The sequence below is a fragment of the Thunnus maccoyii genome, chromosome 1 (genome assembly GCF_910596095.1).
Source record: "Thunnus maccoyii chromosome 1, fThuMac1.1, whole genome shotgun sequence".
In the NCBI taxonomy this organism is placed as follows: Eukaryota; Metazoa; Chordata; class Actinopteri; order Scombriformes; family Scombridae; genus Thunnus; species Thunnus maccoyii.
The window spans coordinates 10901636-10922070 of NC_056533.1; the positions used below are offsets into that span (position 1 = coordinate 10901636).

Below are 20435 nucleotides of genomic sequence, written 5' to 3' on the forward strand. Positions count from 1 at the left end.
ATTTATGCAAGATCATCTCTGCCCAGGAGGATCAAATCTGTCATCAAAAACAAAGGCAGCCATATAAAATATAAAAAATAAAAGAATGGAGTCTGAGTAATGAAGGGTGTGCTGACTTTTGTTGCAGTTTGTTCTTAAATATGGACCTTTCATTATAGTTTAATTAGTCAAACATTCTGTTTTTCAAGTGAATTGACTAAATTCTTCTTGAGTATTGTCTAATAACAAATGAAATTGTATTAAATGGACAGGATTTGTCAGGGTTCCTGCGGATCCTTAAAAAGTCTTAAATTAGATTTTCATAATTTAAGGTCAAAAAATATCTTAAACAGTCTTAGTTTTTAATTATGGTATAGGTCTGAAATGTTTAGGTGATGCCTAGCTGCATGAGAAATATCTCCCCAGGAGATGGGAAGATGAGGGGAGATAAAGATTCACTAATTTAAATATGGTTTAGTCTTCGATCGCGAGTCAGTCCAACTCTTTCTTTTTCTGGTAATGTTTCGATTGGTTCTCCAGAGGCCATCTGCTCTCATGAAGCTAACAGGATTAAAGAAGTATACAAAACAATAGAAATGATGCTAAGTTAAAGACAGTTAGCAAAGTCCTCTGTCATTTCTGATAGTTGCTAGAATCTGGATAGTAATGTTTTTAGTGCGGAACCTCAATGGCCAACATGCGACATGAAGGAGAGGATAATACTGACCGCTTAGCTAGAGTTGACAGATTTAATGGAGTGTTAAAGTGGATGAAAGGTAGATCTACTATAACATGTATGTGTCATAATATGGAGAATTAACTACAGCCTATTCTGTGAGTGCGAGAACGACCAGAACAGCCTTATTGTTTCACACAGTGTTGTCAAAATTAAATTAAAATTTAAATGTTAAATTAAAATTATTTTTTATTTTTAACAAAAAGAATTTTATCTAATGTAAAGCATAACAGTGGAACACAGTTCATTGCATTTGCCATTAATTTGATTAAGATTTTACATATGATTGTTATATGGAGATACAAAAATATCCAGAAAAATATCCCTATTAATATTGTCAGGTTGATTTCAAACATTAAGCTCAGCCCTAATGTGCATCTGTTTTGCTGTGGAAAGGGTCTGTAATTTTCTCTGCTGAGGTCTTAAAAACGTCTCAAAAAGCACAAATTTGATATCAAAAAGTGTGCAGCAACCCTGTTTATAAATACTTAACATTTTAGTGATATTGACAAGGGATGTACTCAGTTTTGTTATAAACTGTATAATGAAGGCACAGAGAAGATTCAATTTGATGAACAGAGATATGACAAGGATAATGCCAGAAATGAATTTGCATCTTCAAGACTGACTATTAAAATCAAAGGTGGGAGAGCAAGAGAGTATTCAATGACTGAACCAACTTAGTATATGAATAAAAAATAGATTAAAACAAGGAAGACACAAAGTTAAGCCAGATTTAACAACAACAGAGAAATCTATGACTGTTTAGAGGTGCTACTAACATAAGAGGTGAAATTTAGATTGACAGATGTCATGTTCAGTGTTCAAGCAGGTGAGATTGTCAGCCAGATGTAGCTGGTAAATGCAGCTTTTAATGTGGGTATAGGACAAACCCTCAAGTTACACCTCTCTTAACAGATGATCTCAAGTATTCTCTTTGAGGGAAACGGTCTTTGAGTCACTGTTACTTTGTTTTATGATGTGATGTTAGAGATGGTTTAAGGGGAACAGGGAGAGGCAGGCTGTATGCACTACACTGGCCTGGGCCTGACCCACATTACATGTGCATGACTCACAAGTGTTGTGGCCTAAAGTTTCAATTCTACTTAAAGCCATCTATTCTATTCTATTAATTTAATTTCCTAGTGTATAAGAAGAGAAAATTAAATGTGGAATTATTAATAGAGGATTTTATTGCTGTAGTGTCACGGCTACACAAGATAAATGTCATAATACAGCAGGCCTTTAGGAAAAATGTAATTTTTACTCACCATCTGTCGGTAGCTTTTCTTAAGCTCCCTCTCTGTTATTTGGGCCGGGTTATCCAACCAGCAACGAACAGATGAGATTTTCTAAATTAAAAACAAAATAAATAGAAGATTGTGTGATAAGATCAAAAGCTCCAGAACAGCTACTAACCTTGTGGTGAGATTGTTGTGTCAACGCCTGTTTCCGAGGTCAAGAATACATTTTCAATCTCAAAATAAGTACATGCATACTGGGTCAGGTGGTGTGTGATTTGCAATACACAGCCATTTCTCTCTCTCATTTTTACTTTAAAAAAATTTGTTGCATTTGACTGTGTATTTCTCATGCTTAATTATTGCATATGATGTCATGTTTCATAGTGATCATCTATTATATATGCAGAGGCCTGTGGCAGTAGGACAAAGGAGTCTTTATACAACAGAAAATTAAACAATAAAAGATTCATTGGTCAAAAACATGCATGTTACTAAGGAAGTGCTTTGGAAATGAATAAAGGAAAGGGTGAATACATGTGTTAGTGTAGTTGTGTACATACAGTATGTGTTTCACTGTGCCAGAATTAGCCAGTGTGAGAATGGAAACATGTCATGGAAGCTATGTCCTCATTCACTGTGCTGTAGCTTTCAATAGCTAACCTACAGACTTGGTGGAGGACACCTGACATTCAGTCCTTGACTGGCAGTGTTTCCTCCTCTCAGACAGATTCCTTCACTGGAAATAGCCAGCGCAAAGTCACTCACATGATGTCTAGAGATAGATGACTGTGTAAAAGTCACATGCTCCTCATACCTGTTTGATTCCATCTTTCCTTTTCTTTCTCTTCGTCTGCAGCGCCTGTTTCCAGAGAAGCTGTCAAGTTGCCAGTGGTTGCCAGCTGTGTCGGAGGCAGTGGTGAAGCGACCGTGTGTGCGCCTCCCTCTGGCCACCATAACGGCTGCGGTCATCATTATCTTGGCAATGTTCAACCTGGTAAGAGGGACATTACATACTCTGCTATTTCTAGCTGTGCTACACTTCATAGCTGTCATGCCAACTTCAGAGCGTGCTGTCCAGTGGCTGCTTGTCAGTCAAATCTTTTTTATCCCCCTGCAGTGCTGGACACCTTCTACACAATATGTCTCGTCTAACTCAAGTGACTTGGCCTGCAAAAATTATTCAAGAAAGGGATCAGAGGAAGACCTCTTCTACCTGCCTGTGAGTGATGGATTTGTTAAACATACACCACACTAGAACAGAAATATTTAATATTATTCATATCAAACTGGATTAATAGGTATTTGCAAATAGTTCTGGCATGTGTTTAATGGAGTGTCAGAGAATGCATGATTGTGGTTGCCAGGAGGGAAGATTTGTGCATCGCAATGACTGGAGAGTTGCAACAATGCCAAAAGGATACAATGCATGAACCAAACATCAGACACCTCATCAAAGTGTTTGATATGTTGGATGTAGGCCCTGTGAGACGAATTTAGGGGATTACTGGGTGACTGGAGCTACAATAAGTAACTGCCAGTCCACAGTATGACAGTATTAAAATCACAATGCACTTGTTGGATACCGATACTTATTGATTTTTCATTTACTGCCTATAAAGGTTAAATAAGGTTAACCTATCACATTACGCTCTTGTTACCAATAAATCTACAAATCTGTGTATAGTTAATGTTAATGTTATTTGTCTCAGGTCTGTTCCCTCTTTCTCTCCCTCAGTACTCTGTATACTGCTGTATCCTGTCACTCATTGCATGTGGAGTCTTCCTGCGGGTGAGCTTTGAGCTCAAAGTGCTCTTCCTCACCCTAGCCTCCACCGTATACTACATCATCATCCTCAGCACTAAGGAGGATCTATTTGTGTGCTACGGAAAATTCCTCTATCATCAGATTCCACCAGATATCATCGGGAACTGCAGCAGGTAGGACTGAATGTCGACAGTAAATCCTCAAGCCTAAGAATTATAATTATATCAAGTTATATTAGATATTAGTCATTGTCACGAACCGGGCCGCACGGTCATGACAAAGAAGGGAGACGCACACAACAAAGCCAATTAATAATCAATTTATTTAAAAAAAGAAAGTAACCTAAGAGAAAAACCCAACCTAACAATGGCATGTGTAGTCAGTGAGATCAGTAGTGTAGGTGAGTGCATGAGTGGAACAGTGTGTGAATGTAGTGTTGTATGGTGCAAAAAAACAAGTCAAATATCAACCCAAAAGCCAAAAGGTGTCTCAGGGAGGAGAGCACACCAGCAACTGCACTACAAAGGGTTTTTGAAGAGGCACTGGCATCCAGAGCCCCAGGTGTTGCCAGTGTTCCTGATGATGCTGCCACATCCACCTCCAGTACCTGCAGAAACAACAGAGAGCAGCCACACAAATTGAAGCCACAGGCAGACTGGGCAGAGAGGGTCGTAACAGTCATTTTCTTAGATTTCATGCATCCTTTGGTTAACTTGATCCAAAATAATTGCAACTGGCAATTGTTTAGTTAGTGTCATCTCATAATAATATATTGCAGTTAATGGGTGAAATAATAGCACAGTGATAATAGCACTATGGGAGTGGTCGAGATATATTACGGGTATTAACTTCAGTTTACATACAGTAATCATATATGAAATATGTCAATTGAAGTGAAGGCCAGACATGGATGTTCTCATTTGTTCTACAGCACAGATGACTGCATCCTGAAATGCATCGGCCTGGTAAAACACCCCCAGGTGATGAGCTGCATCTACATCACCCTGTTCCTGGTCACTATGCTCATCATCTCACAACAGGTAATCACACTCTTTGTCTTTTTCTCTTCATTTGATTTCCTTCCCATTCCCATTTCCCATTTCCCATTTCTTTCAACCTCACTGTGTTTCTCTTTCCTAGAACGAGTCCTGCTTCCGCCAGGACTTCCTGCTGAAGTACAAGAACCGCACAGAGCAGGATGAAATCGAGACCAGGGAGAACCTGAACCGCCTGCTGCTGGAGAACGTGCTGCCAGCGCATGTGGCAGCGCTGTTTGTTGGGGAGAATAAAAAGAATGAGGTGTGACTTCACTCAATTTATTCTCTTAATGAGGAATTACGTGGTGGGGGGCAGGTTTTTGGTTGGATCTTGCCCTCTGTTATGTACTGTTTGATTGGTGATAAAGGGAAGCAAAAAAAATCCTCAATGGGAAACTAAATTTAAACTAAAATTCATGTTGTATCATAATCAGTGATAATTTAGCCATCATTAAAAGGGAAATTATCATCATTTTTTGTGTTCTAGAGACAGTCAGTCAAACTTTGTGTTACCTTGCCGAGTGGACGCACGCATTTTGTGAAACGTAAAATAAAAGTTAGATATTCATCATGTTAATGTGCAGTAAGTCAGTTGAATTTTTCTCAGATTTTATAAGCCACTGTTTCAGCAAGTATGTATTGGTAATGTTCTGAAAAGCAGCATATTCAGGTCATATGCGTTAACTTGTTAAGTTATTAAGTGATTCCAAATGTCGACGGGAGTTTTATCATTGCTTTCACTCAGGGACAAAAGCAGACTGAATCTCTTGCCCTTAAGAAGCACAATACTGTGAACATTAACAGTGCGAGCTGTTTACTAATGAGGTCATCAGCTTATTACTGACAGTGGTGAAAAATGATGCCAAGCATCGTACTAACGTACTGGACCTATTTGAAAACACAGTGTTTATAAGAAGTGGTTTTGTGCACTGATGCCTTCCAGTATCTTGTTTTCCTTCTGTGTTTCATTTTAATTACTTGTGCTAACAGAGGTGTTGTGTGGTAATATTCTGCTGAGGCAGAAGTAGTATTACTTGGATGATGCTTTTTGGGGTCTGTCATGAAATTTAAAATGTCTTCACTTAATGTTGTACTATATAGTAATGTGTATGGAAATGATTTAAAAGTACTACATACTACATAAAATTTTGCGCTGAATTGCAAATTGATCTTTTATATTGGCAGACAACAGAACTAGCAGTAGGTGTGGGAGGTGTGTCTGTACAGTAAAGCCTAACAATTCCGGTCATGTCCTTGGTAAAATTATTTATTGTGCTTCTTGTATTTTGGGTTTATTTTTTATTTTGCGTTTCCCCCAACAGGACCTATACTACAAGTCTTATGACTGTGTGTGTGTGATGTTCGCCTCGGTGCCAGATTTCAAAGAATTTTACACGGAGTGTGATATCAACAAGGAGGGCCTGGAATGCCTCAGGCTCCTCAACGAGATCATCGCCGACTTTGACGAGGTCAGGAAGACAAAGCAGGAAAAGAAAGAGCTCTCCTTCATCCTCATCTCTCAAGTCTCACTGGTCCCACTGTTTATGCGCAGCTATCAAACACTGACTCAAAATGTAGCCCATATAATTATAGCATGTACATTTTCAAATGCAGAACATGTGGACCCTGACTGGGCTGAAACAGCACAGTATTATTATCTCAAATTCTAATGGTAGCAGAAATAAATACTGTAAATGAAGAAAACAGGGATGATGAAGTTCTAACATTATCATTTCTGTATTTTGTTTTTTCTCTAACCCGACAGCTGCTGTCCAAGCCAAAGTTCAGCGGTGTGGAGAAGATCAAGACAATTGGCAGCACTTACATGGCTGCTGCAGGGCTTAGTGGGACGCCTGGTCAGGAGAACAATCAGGTGAACTAACTACTGCTTTAGATCAGGGTCAGACTGGGTCAGATTGGTTGTGTTAACTGTTTATTATCAGAGATACGGTAAATACTTGTGTGTTGTGGACATATACTTGTGTGTTGTGGTCATATTTTAAAAATGTATCACATTTCTTAAATCCTTTTATTCAAAGTGCTTTACCACCAAAAATACCAAACGCATCATTTTGCAATAGTAGTCACTTGTTGACGTGTCATAAAACAGGAAGCTTTCGTAATGAAGTTGTTGAATGACATATTCTTTCAGGACCGCGAGAGGCAACAGGCCCAGATCGGGATCATGGTGGAGTTTGCTATCGCTTTGATTGGCAAGTTGGATGGCATCAACAGACATTCCTTCAATAGCTTCAGGCTTCGTGTGGGTGAGTGCGCTCAGCCGCTTGGCAGCTTCAGCATCGAACTTTCATTGACTGAATACTGCACTGTATCCAGCTCTGTTAGTGCTGACACAATAACCCTGCAGGTTTCCCTGGTTACACTGTGCATGACTGGCACTTATTTACTGTTCTTGCAATGAGAGCAGAAGCATTTACTGACAGTCGATTATTTAGCTGTCATGTCACACTCAGGATCTTCTTAACTGAGTGAAGCCATCTTTTATACGCTAATTTAATCTTTGACAGAAATTTGCTGTATACAGTATTATTAGTAGAGTGGCAACACAGTATCCACCTAACGTGAATGGTCGGTATAAGCCTGCCCCATATACTGATGTTATACTCAAACAATGAGACAGACAGAAAAAATTCACCTCTGTCTATTGTGTCTGCGGTCTTGACACAGTCATCCTCAGCCAGATGACTCTGATCTTGGATAAAAGTTGTGGTTAAAACATTTACATTTTTAGGAGATAAAAACATACAGAAGACGTAAGCTTTCAAGTTTGGCTCAGAGCAGAACATTCTTATCAGCAGTTGTGTCAAAACACTTTGTGACTGAGAAACAAAATCCGGTAACTCTTGAAATATATGTTTATTGAAAAGCTATTAAAGGGTTTAAAACCCTTTCTTATGTTTCATGTTGTATTTGATTAAAACCTCTCAATCATCAGTCCTTAAAGTCCCCCTCCGCTCAAAAATACGTTTGATTGTCCCTACAGTTGTTTGTTTGAGCTTCACTGTGCAGAATGATGTATGTGCAGAGTTTGTTTTCACATTCATCTGCAGAAAGTGGAAAGTTTCTCTGACTCATTGAACATCTGATTTTAAGAATGGGCCTATGAGCATGATTTGTGACATCATAAATAGTTTGGAAGCCAATCCTGGTCCAATATTCAACTCACACAAGTGTGATGTGGAAACTTGAATCCAGTGAACAAACACTGAGAATGAACTTTACAGTGAAGTAGGAGACTTGAGTCCAGCAGTTAAGGAGTGTCTCCTCTCAGTTTAACCTGAATTGTCTGCCTTTGTTGTTTTTGCACAGGCATTAATCATGGCCCGGTGATAGCCGGAGTGATCGGTGCGAGGAAACCTCAGTATGACATCTGGGGCAACACGGTCAATGTGGCCAGCAGGATGGAGAGCACCGGGGAGCTCGGCAAAATCCAGGTACATTCAGCACAGTCCGACCAAGGCAAACAGCAATATGTCATGTGGTCTCAAAGGTCAAACATCCACATGTCAATTCTCACATAGTCACTGCAAATCTCAACACAATCACAGCTGGATTTACAAAGATCCAATTTCTAACTCTGGTCCAGATTAGATTTTCTTTATCCACCTCAAGAGTGACAGAAAAAATCTTTTCTCATATTTTGACAGTCAAAGGAGCATCTCATAAAATGAACATTTTGTTGGTTTTTCCCATGCAATAGCACCTTATTGCTCTGTGGATTGAAAGCGAATTATGCTTTAACTTGAGTTAAATCAGTTCAGCCTCACATAATGGCATTATTCCCAAACTGTAATATTACCATAGCGATTATGCTGCCATATTAAAGTTGTAAATTGATACATGTATTCATTAAGGAAAGTCAGGAGTTTCTTTTGCTGCAAGGATGGTCTCACAGCAGATTTGGGACTTTGTCATTTGGCTTTTATGATGAAATTTCAAAGTCTAATCAGCTGCAGGTGTGCGTTACGTCCTCCGTGTCTATTTCCAGGTGACAGAGGAAACATCTGACGTGCTGCACAAGCTGGGCTACTCGTGCGATTGTCGAGGATTAATCAACGTCAAGGGGAAAGGGGAGCTGAAAACCTTCTTTGTGTGTACCGACATGAGCAAGCAGCAAGGTATGGGGCTGAGCTGAGGCCAAGTGGCCGCAGCCAACAGGACTGGAGAGAGACTCATGTACACAAGTCAAGAGTTTACAGACTCCTGCACGTCTTGTTGAGACAGACCTGACTGTACTACAGCTGCGCTCCTGTGATATCGCTGAATAAAAATGCTGAAAGGAACTGCTGCCTCGCTGTGTGTGGACGTCACATTGAATCAACACTTTGTACTCGGGACCTGTCGGACAGATCAGCATGTGGCATGTGTCGTTTCTGGAGGGATGGTCAGTACGTACAATCAACATCTTTTTCTATTCACCAACACATATCTGTCCAGTGATCCGTCACTTTTGTACTTTTTTCTGTCTTTAACTTAGATGTTGTTTGTGATAGAAAAACGTGTATCGTACTAATGCCAAATACAGCCGTGTCATTTTTGAAGACCTCTTGTGTCCTTTAAAAACAAAACAATAGATTCTGTTTGGATCATATTTTGAAACTCATCAGGTTTTCCTGTTAGAGAAGAGGTGGACACTCTGCTCTGTTACTGTGTAATGAGCAAGACACATGTTGAGCTGTTTCAATGTCACAAACTGGCTGAATCTTCAGATAACTAAAAGTAGTTTCACTTCCTGCCAAATTCAAATAATTAAGTTACTATACTGTCACACAAAATCATCTCTGATAACCATTAGAGCCCCATAGGTTTAGGTTCCAGTGTCACAATTTTTTAAACATCTTTTAGGTTCCAGCTGTGCAACAACTATTTAATACATATACGTCATTTGCTTCATTTCAGGAGGAAATACATAAATCCATGTGCTGTCTATGCCATCTGTTTCTTTATTCTGCACAGACAATAATTCAATTATCATGTCTTCAGCTGCCTGTCTGCATATATGCTGCAATGAGGGGAAACCTGTGACACTCTCCTTAGTGTCCTTAAGTCTGTGTGTGTGTGTGTGTGTATGATCCAACATCCTGCCTGCTGTGAATGTTTTTCTGGCTCCAGCTCAGGTAATCACCTGAATTGATCTGGATCATTCTCTGTGCCTCTGAAAACTTGATTAGTCTTGTGGCCTTACCATGAACATCATCTTGTCTGTAACTGTGGTTACATAATACATTGGCCTTTATGTGAACAAATGTGACATTGAATTTTGTACAGTTAAAGAATGTAATAAATGTTTTCCTAAGTCTGTGGTTTGCCTTTCTATGATTCACAACAGCCAAGGTTTTGTTTTGTTTTTAAAAAAAAAAGAGGTTTATTGATTGAAATGCATACAAATGTCACACAAAAAGCACCTTTTGTACAAAATTTATGTTATTAAACTGTGTGGGTGGTTGGAGTTTCATTATACAGCCGCAACAGGAACTGCATCTTGACAACATGACAAGGTCTCCATTGGTTCAGCCATCTCCTGCACTGAAAACAAGAAGTATTAATATTAGATGTGCTATGCTCTTGTTGAATTGTACAATATTTGTAAGGTCAAGTTTAGAACTTAAAGTAGATGAAAGTAGATTTTAGAAAACTTTTATGTAATACTAGGAGTGCAGATATGTTAGTATATTTATTTATTTCACAACTCTAATATGTCTTTGCCTTACTGCTCTCAACATGTAACACTGAGTCAAAGTTAAGCTGTTGGTGCGGTCAGGTGGTTACCTGTGGTGAGGTCTATGAAGGATTCAGGAGGTAGAGCGACGCCCATGGCCTTCCTGATGCCGTAGACGCTGCTGACGTCACATGGGGCCACTTGGCTAGTCAGCGCGGCCAAGTTCCCTGTCACCTTCTCAGCTGCAGACGAGAGGAGTCCAGAGGAAATGTGATCAAGACAACAGGAAATTATATGAGTTTGTCTTCTTTTATTCCCAGGGGAGAGGATAATTCAATTCAAAAGAGGCAGCTGGGGTCAATCATAGGTAGGCAGACAAAAGGCTTCACATCATAGTTTTTATAGTAATAATGTGACTTTTTAAAATATCCCTTTACTAGTTTCATGCTAGTTTTTCCTAGTACAGAATCCTCAATGTTGCTGAAAGCTAAAGGACAAACCACATCTGTGTATCTGGGAACTAAAGAGGTAAATGAAGTGTTGTTAGAGGTCTACAGCTGGCCACGGCTTCAGTAAGGGGGGGAACAAAGGGGGCCATGCATAGGGGCTTCTTACCCAAATCCAGCTCTTTGGTAGTCGGGGCCAGCAAGCAGATCATGTTAGGTGGTTGCTTGGCACTCAGACGCTCCTTCTGTGCTTCCTGCAAGTCACGCAGGAGCTTTGTAGTCTCGTCCAGTTTCTGCTGGATGTGCAGGGCCTCTATGACGGGAGAGAGAAAGACCACACACACACACACACACAGTTGGTACTTCCTCTCACATTCATTCTTTATAGACCCTGACTCAGACTGGTTTTCTCTTTTTTTGCTTCATTAATATCAGAGTGCTGAGAGAGAAGAGGGAGAGAAAAAAAAAAACTTTGAGCTGTTAGAAGGATTTAAGAGGACAGATAATGGGATGCTGAGTGCTAAATGGCCCATCTAACTGCTTCCGATGAGAGCTTTCTTTTTTGTAATTACTTCAATAGAAATACCATTATAGTAGAGAGTTATTAGGAATTACTTTGTTTCCTTTGAGACACAAAAAGCACAAACATTCAGATATCAGTGTTCTGCTTGACTGTCAAATTTGTGATGTTTCATTAAAAAGTTAATTATTGTGGAGTTGTTTTGGTTTTACTGTCAGATTCTGAACTGAGGACGCAATGAGCCATTTGATGTGTGCAGTTTCCCTTAATTCTTGTGTATTTTCATCTATATGTGGCTGGTTTACACTCTAATGCAAAACTATGAGACTACTTGGATATGCAATGTAACTACAGCTGCAAGAAGTGAAAATCTTGATCATACATCATTTTAAGTCATTGTTCAAGCAAAGATGCCAAACATGTTCTGTGAGGATTTTCCTGATTTTCTGTGTTTATTGTTAAGTTAAATATTTTGAGGGTTTTGGACTGTTGGTCAGAAAAAAAGAAATTTAAAGTCGTCACTTTGTGCTCCAGGAAAGTTTATCTGAGCATTGTTAACTACCTTCCAATATTTTACACTAAAGGATTGATTAATTGACAGAATTACTGCTAGATTATTGTAAGGGGTTAGGGTGCGGGCCATTAAACACAACATCCCTTGTTTGTGTCTGGCTGGAGTTTTTGTTGCATGTTTATCACCATCTCTTTCTCCACTCATTTCCTGTCAGCTATCAAATCAAGGTATAACAAAAGCACCCAAAAAAAATCACTTTAAACTTTATAAATATGTAATTAGTTGCAGCCCTAAATGTAACAAACTAAATTTGTTGGCAGTTTTACCCCCAGACAGCTCCTCAGCCTCCTGCAGGCCTGCAGCAGGGCGCAGGAAGTCGAGCCTGTTACAGCTGGTTGCTTCGGGTTCAGCTACCTACAAGAGATTGGGGGGTGGGTGGGGGAGAACAACGTGTTTAGTCAGATTAGAAAAATACATTCCACACTAGACAGCTGACGCTCAGACGGAACATCTAGGCCTTTTGAAGCCTCTTTAGTCACGCCGCTTCTTCGCTCCAATAAAATCAAACGTAATGAAAAGCTGCAACACCCGAGCAGGGGATGAGAGTAAACTGGAGAGCGGCCAAGAACAGCAAACAGCCAGGACAGAGGGTTGCTGTGTGCCTGATGGAGGGGCCTCGACTTCGGTTTCCTCCGCTGCTCTGAGGAGCGATTCAGCCGCGCAGCCAGCGGGCACTGAAAGAAAACACAGGCCTCTCCAAAAAAGCGGGGGCCTTGAGCGAGTAGCACCGCTGTGTTTAGAGGGGAAATGTTCTTTCCATGCGTGGATGGATCGCAGCTACAGGCAGGCCTCTGCTATGTTGACACAGCTGGTTGATGCAGCAACCATCTGCAAAAGCCATCTATGATGACAAAATGAAATGAAAAGTATCCACACACGAGGTGTAATGCAAGAACACGTGCTCTGCACCAAACAACGGCATGGCGGGAGCTCACACATCGCATCAAACACTCATGAGGGTGAATGGCTGTGGTTTTGTGTTACATAGCGCACGCTGATATCTCACATTATGAACTTGATATCATTTCCATTTCTACTGTAATGTGAGACACAAAGTACAGAAGCTATTTATCATGGGGGGGGGGGGGGGGGGGACAGAGCAGGTTTGGATCTGGAATTTAGCTCCAGATCTTTTCATCTCTCACCTCCATGTCATCCTTGTCCTCTTGTGTATTTGCTGGCTCTTCCACCTGCTGGAAAAAAAACCAATCCATTCAGTCAACTGATACTCTTTTTGTTTCTGTCCTGTGTTGCTAAACTAAGTAGTAAAGACATCACAGTAGGTGCTTACTGGCTGAGTGTCCTTCAGGGTTTTTGAATGTTCTCCGTTCGTCATTGCATCCAGAAGATTGTCTGCCAGCTTGTATACGTACTCGTCTGATTTGGTCAGGAACTCTGACATGCTGCAAACACACAAACATTTACCACTTGTTTTCTAAGCAGCAGGGTTAAAAAAAAAAAAAAAAACAATCATTCGCAGGCTAAGAATAATGAGAAGTCGATATCGACTCTGCTGACACTTGCTGAACCTCCTACACACTGTGAGACGGAGACATATGCAGCTAACAATTAATTACACATTTTCACACACTGGAAAACAAAGGTCAATGCTGCTCCATGAAGAGAAATGAAGGACTGAATCGACGACACAACAGACAATGACCACGCGTTGACCTAACAACAGAGTAAACTAAATAAATAAGTGCTTTCCGCTGTTATGACTCAACTGATACAATAAAAAAAGCAGACACACATACAGTGAAGCCACATACACACAATACATGTCCCTTGACGGCCTCTCACAAACTAAATGTTTCCAAAGATTTATTGTAGTTCAGAAATGTAGTAAAATACATGTGAAAAATCTGAAAGACAAAAACTTGTGTTTAATTCAAATAACACCAGTAACAAAGCGTTTCTATGTTGTTACTTAATACATCTGTTTAAAAGATTAGACTGACTGCCAGAGAAAGTTGACTGGAGCTGTTCATTCACTTTTATGCTTTTTGGACACTGCAGCATAGAGAAAAGTGTTTAAATCTTTCTGTATTGTTTTCTTTCAGTAGATTTCTTACCTTTGGCTGACATGTATCCAGAGCAATATATATATATATATTCTGTCAAAGAATAAGTGGCACTTGCTCGATCACCATTACAAGCGGCCAAAGGGCAGAAATACAGTAGTGAGCATCGTAACACACCAACAAGAGTTTTACTTCTGCTACAGCAGAATGGTGTAATGCAGTGAAGAAGGCAATAACTGAGGGGGACGCCGTTCAGGGACATAATTACACGAGCACGACCAAGTACAGCTGCTGTTGCTGCCTCTGTAATGACAGTCCTGTTGAGACCAAAGTGTAAGAATTGATGGGTTGTAGTCAGTTTGAAGCTCAGTCTACAGCTGACAGCTGACATCCTGCAGACTGACTAAACTCAGTGCAAAAAGAGAAACATCTGGAGAGTAATCAGCCAGGAATGCCTGAAGTGACGTTTTGTGTGAATGCCACGGAGCTGGGGTGCGTTCCTCGTCATACTGTACATACCTGTCTGAGCTCTGCTGACTGGACTCCTCTCCATAGAAGGCGTAGATGAGGTCAGAATCCTCCTTGCTGATGTTAGCGAAACTGGAGTCGTAGGTGGGTGCGTAAGAGGTGAACGGCCCGTAGTTCATGTAGGACACTGGGGGACGTGTATGACAAACAGACAGCTCATTACCACCGAACCAGCAGAGAGGAGAGATCAGATATTGGTTCTTTTCACTCGTTCATTCAGCGTAGTCCAGTACCTGGAGTGATCCTGTTCCTCTTGTCCTCCCTGAAGCCCTGCAGAGTGTTCACACCGCTCTGCAGTCGATTGGACATCATGCCCAGCTTCACGGGACAGTAACCCACATCTGTAACGGGAAACTCATTTTACCAACTTCAAAAAATTCTGCCTCAAACTCATTTTCTTTTCCAATTTACAGACTAGGGCTGCAACTAATAATTAATTTCATCATTGATTAGTCTGCTGATTATTTCTTCAATTAACTGACTTATCATTTAGTCTATAAAATGTCTGAATATGGTGAAAAATGTCTCAGAATCCAAGGTAACATCTACAATTTTGTCCAAGCAGCACTGCAGCATTCAAAGATATTCACTTTTAACTGGGAAAATCAGTATATATTCACATTTTTCTTTAAAAAATTTTTTTTTTCCTCAAGTTAAATTGAATGTCAAACTTTTTATTAAAAATGAATTGATTTTCATAATAGCAGCTTGTTGATGGTCAACTTATAATGGACTAATTATTAAGCTCTATTAATGTCCCAGATGGATTTACCTCCTGCTGAAAGATCTGCTGGGTTGAGAATAGCCAGAGTGGTGGAGCCGTCAGCCTTCCGCCTCGCAAACCCCAACTACACAACAAAAAGAAATTGTGAACTAGGACTCAGTGACAGGAAATTTTTTTGTGTATGAGAACTGATTTGATTGTATGTGTCGCCGGTCTGACTTAATAGTTTAAAACACTTAAAACAACAGACCCTCTATTAGGATAAAAGAAAAGGATTCATATTTTCTCAACATTTCCTGCCATCACTCTGAAAGAATGGGTGTCATAATGTTTTTAATGATGGATATGTCCGTTTGAAAGGGAAAAATCCAGAGTTTAACTCTGGTTCCTCACATCACACTGCAGCACTCTGTTGGACAGCTTTCCTCCAGACTCCTCGATGACCTTGCGGATTTCCTCAAGCTCTTTCTCTGCCTTTGCCGCTTCGTCCTTGGAGTCTTTGTCCTGTCTGTAAAGGAAACACAAATTGAAAGACGACAGATGAGACACTCTGACCATGAATGAAAAGGTTTTTGCTTTGTAGCAAGAAAAGGAAGCATGCACACATTATGAGACACAGCAATCTGCGTGAGCGCTTCTGTTCATTAAACGCCTACGTTCTTGTGTCATTCTTCAGATGATCTACCGGTAAGCGTTGTGCTGATGTCAATGAAAGCCATCAAAATGTTTTTACACAATATCTTCTTTTGTGAGACACAAAGGTAAAAGGTGGTTGAATGAAAGCCAGCGGAGTGGAGGTGAATCACGAGCAACACGTGATTTTAATTGTCAGGTTGTGTTACATCACTGGGCAACAGTACACTGATTTCAAAGATGCACAGCCACGAGAGAAAACAAGACACGGCATGCTGTAAGGCATTCCTCACATTCTCAAAGCTCTACAGTGGAAAGCTGATTCACTGCAGAGGAAAACAAGCTCACAGAAATTGACACTGTGTACTGACAGAGTGGGAAAATGTTTCCATCAACATGCCACGTTTTTAGTTCTCATTAGGTATCTTTATCTTAACGTTATTGATGTGTAACTTATAATTCCAGCTTTCATTTCAGATTTTAAAACATGTGATTTAGCAGGAAAGCTGGAAACTGTAGTTAATGGACTAATTAAAAAAAAAAAAAACTCATTTGTTCAAGATCAGGGAGGGCATTTATCCATTTCTGGACTGACACATCTGTGAGAAATCTCTGAGATATCACCTATGTTACACTACGTTAAGATGGTGACTTAAGGAAACAAGTCAGCAGGTTGAAGGACCTGGGTGTGCTGGGTGTCTGGGAGCGTTCGCTGGTGTCTGTGGTTGTAGGTCCCTCTTTTTTCTGGTCCAGGCTGGTACTCCCTTGTTCCTCAGTCTTCCCCGGCAGTTTGGTTGAAGGGTCGAGGCCGGACATGAATTCTATGCTCTGCTTCAGGCTCTCCAGCCTCTCCTATAGGAAAGACAATGGGAAGTTATTTATTTTTTCCACTCAGGATAAGGAAAGACAGTTGAATCATAGGAGACAAACATGCCTATAAACTGGTTGGTGATGATACTGTATGAGGATCATTTGAAGCTATCTGCTGCCCCCATCTGTTGCAGTACAGCAAAAGCAAGGTCATTTAACAGCACTGCTACACTCTGCTGAATGAGTGCAGAAGTTGAATAATGTTACCACAAACTTATAAATACAGTAAATACCATCCGGATTGAAGGGTCTCTCTCACTATTTATCATAAAAACTGATACATTGCTCCAAAATAAACACGGCTACAATTTATTCTTTTAAAGAACTTGTCCTGAATCTTCAGTTTCGTACCTGGCTTAAGATCTTCATCCCAGAGTGTAACAGTTTCCGAGCAGCTTTATGGTAGATGGTTTCAGGTTTGTTGTAAATCATGGCGTTTTCACACATGATCCTGAAATCAACCTGCATCAACGACACATCACACGTCAAACACAAAAAACAGCAGTTATGAAACAAAAAGACACAAACCTTATGCCTTGGAGTACACTATGGTTTTGGGGGCACTGCTTGATTGACTGCTTGACACCAGCTGACCAACACTCATAGCATAGTTGGTGCTAGATGCACATTTGGCCCTACATACACACAGATTTAAAACTTGCCCTTTCTTGACTTTAGTAAAATTTTGAGATTTTATTTTGACTGAAATGCTATCCACTATCAACCTCTTCCATGTTGCATTTATTTTAGTTTACCCTTTTGTGCGATTATTTGACATGCACTATAACACCTGTGTGCAGTGCAGAAGTATATATATATATACCTTGAGTTCATCCAACGACTGGTAGCACTCTTTCTTCACTTTGTCCTTCATTGTGCTGAAGTCCATAGGACGCTTGATAATTGAGGAGTAGCCGGGAGCAATAAGGTCCGTCACTGGAAATGTGAAAAACGCACTGGGGTCTTTCCTACACAGAAAACACAGTTTATAAAACACATGGGGTCAGCTAATAATACAATAAACAGCTAAAAAAAAAAAAAAACTATAACAAGCAAGCAGACAAACAATAAATGATCAATGCTGCACCTTTGGAGCTGCCTGATGAGTTGGTTCAAAGCTTCCTGCAGAGGAGTCTGCTCTTTCTCCGCTAAATATCAACACAAAGAAAAGTCAAGGAACGCTCTGAGAAGAAGTGACAACAAACTTCAAACAAGAGATGATGTGGGATTTCTGTACCTTCCAGTTTATCCAGCTCTGAACGGACAGGAGTTCTGCTCTGTTCCCGGTCATCATCTCCATCTGCATCTTGGCCTTTCTTCTTCTTTGTCATCTATCATTATAAAAAACAAACTTTAAATATGATGTCACGCAAACATGTTGATGCAGACTACTGATTTCAAGCAGTCAAAAGAGAATCACTGACTCTCTCATATAGAAGTAGTAGAAAGTGTGTTTCAGGTACCTTTTTCTTTCCTCGGTCATCCTCTGGTGACCCAAAGCTCCTCTCTTTGTCCTTCTTCTTTTTCTTCTTCTTGTCCTTGGGTTTGTCATACTCCGCCGGCTGTTCGTCGTAAAAAGTGTCCCGACTCGAGCTTCCCGTCGTCACTTCGTTCCCGGACACTTTCAGCACCAGCTTCAGTGGCCTCTCTCCGTACTCTGCAGACCACCAAGTCAACAAGACAAGCGTTATTATCATCGAGCTAACTGCAGCTGACAGCAGAAGATGGGGAGTCATAGAAACAATAGCCGCTAACACTTAGCTTAACCTAAGTTACACAGCAAGCGTTACAATTAAACTGTAGCAACATGTAACGTCGTGCAGTAATGTTAAATCGCTGAACTTATGTGCATACCGAATTGTAGCATCAAGACAGAAACAGGCGGAAAATAAACAGCTAATTTAGCTCAGTAGCTATCTTAGCAGCTAAGTCACCAGCTAGCACGGCTAACAAGCGCGAAACCGGATTATTTCAGCACATATATTGAAAACTAAAACATTAAATAGCTCAGGTTGACAAATGCTTGAACTATCTGTTTCTTAAATACCTTCATATCCGTGTTTTTCGGACTTGTGTTTTTTATGCTTCTTGCCCATTGTTTGTGTTTTCTGGCTGTTTGTTTTCTGTTACCGGTGCCGGCAGGAAGAGCGATGACGGACCCTACCGCCACCTACCGGAGAGGCGGTGATAACGCGAGAGGATATGACTCCCTTTATCGCCGGTAGGGGGCGTAATAAACCTATGATTCACATAGACCACCAAAGACCCGCAAAACTTTTATCCTGTGATGAGTATTCCTGTGATAGCAGATTTGTAAATGTCCATCTCTATCTCCTCCCCTCAGTTCAGCTCAGTAGCTTCCCATGCCTGGAAGATGCCTGCCTCTCTCTCTCTAACTCCATGCTCAGTTTGGATCTCAGGTTTTCTGTTATTGTAAAAGAAAATAGCCCTGATGACATCTTCTCAGACTTTACAAAACTCTGCCCAGAACCACAGAAGACATCATACACTGTTTTCACAGACTAAGCATACTCCCATGTGTAAAACTGGTGCAGTGCCCCTTTGACACTGATTTGTGTCACAGCGCTATTAAAGTCCCCCTCTACTCAAAAATGTGTTTTGCTCATTGTTACTTCACTGTGATGTTTGAGCTTCACCGTGCAGGATAATGTATGTACAGAGGTTGACACATGAAGGCTGTTTTCACATTAATCTGCTGCAGTGTTGACGGGTCGTGGTCATCTGCTGCACCTGCTGGGTGCAGAAAAAAAGTGGTTTCAATGGCACTTGAGTAGTTTAGAAATTAATTACTTATTATTCCATATTACTGAATGACATAAAATACTTGATTGCTGTTGTTATTTAATATTATTTGTAAAATTTGAGGTCAGTGGTTTGATACAATAGTTTTAAAGGAGTGTTTTTAACTGTGTTTGACTCCAGAAGCTGCTATGTGGAATAGCCTCACTCTCGCAACAACAAATGCTTTGAGTACAACAATACGCAAGCCTTTGGCAATAAAAAGCAAAGAACTTACATTCTATACCTGATAAAAGCAGCTGGCAAAGCAGCCAAGTGGGGCTGATTGCCTGTTGTCCCGCTGCTATTTGATTGGCTATTTTTGCTTAGTAAATTGGCGTCATTTGCTTGTAGTTAGCTGTTAGCAGAAAGTGCATTTCTCCTGGAAGGTAACTGCCATCATGAGTGAAGTGGATTATCCTCTAGAACACATATTTGAAACTCTGTCTTTTGAAGAAAAGCGTGGGATTAAACGCCTCTACGGAAGCCAAGAATGGCTGTGTTTGCAATACTTTTTTTTAATGCCGTTATCTTGAGATAACAAGTTAATTACTTTGTTATCTTGAGAAAATATAGTGTTTATCAGAGATCAGGAATTCCATGCCAGCATTAGTGATGGGAGAAACAAAGCTTTCTGAAGCAGTGAATCATTCACTGATTTGCTGTTTCGAAGCATTTAATACAGTCAAAATGGTGACATCTGCTGGGCAACTTCGACATTGCTTTTATATGTAAAGATTCAGGACAAGACGTCATGAAACAGGCAAAATATATGTAAACTCACTGCTGTCATCTGTCTAATGTTTTTTGTCATACTTTATTCAATAAGGGTTATTTACCAAAAACTGTCTCAGTGCATGGATGTACAAATATGTA

General features: G+C 40.3%; 2 protein-coding genes across 5 annotated transcripts in view; one reads left to right on the top strand and one right to left on the bottom strand.

Annotated features, from left to right (window-relative positions):
* Positions 1 to 10081, top strand: part of adcy7 (adenylate cyclase 7) — a 61449-nt gene extending 51368 nt beyond the window's left edge. For 3 of the 4 annotated variants that reach the window (XM_042405743.1, XM_042405760.1, XM_042405751.1), the window contains 10 exons: positions 2816 to 2953; positions 3077 to 3178; positions 3695 to 3897; positions 4656 to 4764; positions 4865 to 5023; positions 6084 to 6230; positions 6527 to 6634; positions 6914 to 7028; positions 8092 to 8216; positions 8771 to 10081. In XM_042405743.1, the coding sequence (XP_042261677.1) occupies positions 2816 to 2953; positions 3077 to 3178; positions 3695 to 3897; positions 4656 to 4764; positions 4865 to 5023; positions 6084 to 6230; positions 6527 to 6634; positions 6914 to 7028; positions 8092 to 8216; positions 8771 to 8917 (1353 nt within the window). In that variant the 3' untranslated portion in view covers positions 8918 to 10081. The remainder of the gene's footprint in view (positions 1 to 2815; positions 2954 to 3076; positions 3179 to 3694; positions 3898 to 4655; positions 4765 to 4864; positions 5024 to 6083; positions 6231 to 6526; positions 6635 to 6913; positions 7029 to 8091; positions 8217 to 8770) is intronic. The other variant, XR_006095424.1, reaches the window with a different exon arrangement.
* Positions 10082 to 10133: 52 nt separating this feature from the next.
* brd7 (bromodomain containing 7) lies at positions 10134 to 18935 on the bottom strand. Its single transcript, XM_042405774.1, has 17 exons — positions 18808 to 18935; positions 18224 to 18417; positions 17998 to 18091; positions 17848 to 17908; positions 17584 to 17728; positions 17112 to 17222; positions 16573 to 16742; positions 15651 to 15765; positions 15306 to 15381; positions 14767 to 14874; positions 14525 to 14660; positions 13273 to 13384; positions 13127 to 13174; positions 12248 to 12335; positions 11057 to 11200; positions 10552 to 10683; positions 10134 to 10308 (listed from the first exon to the last, which is right to left on the bottom strand). The coding sequence occupies exons 1-17, from the start codon at positions 18854 to 18856 to the stop codon at positions 10238 to 10240; spliced, it is 1854 nt and encodes a 617-aa protein (XP_042261708.1). The 5' UTR covers positions 18857 to 18935; the 3' UTR covers positions 10134 to 10237.
* Positions 18936 to 20435: the final 1500 nt, after the last annotated feature.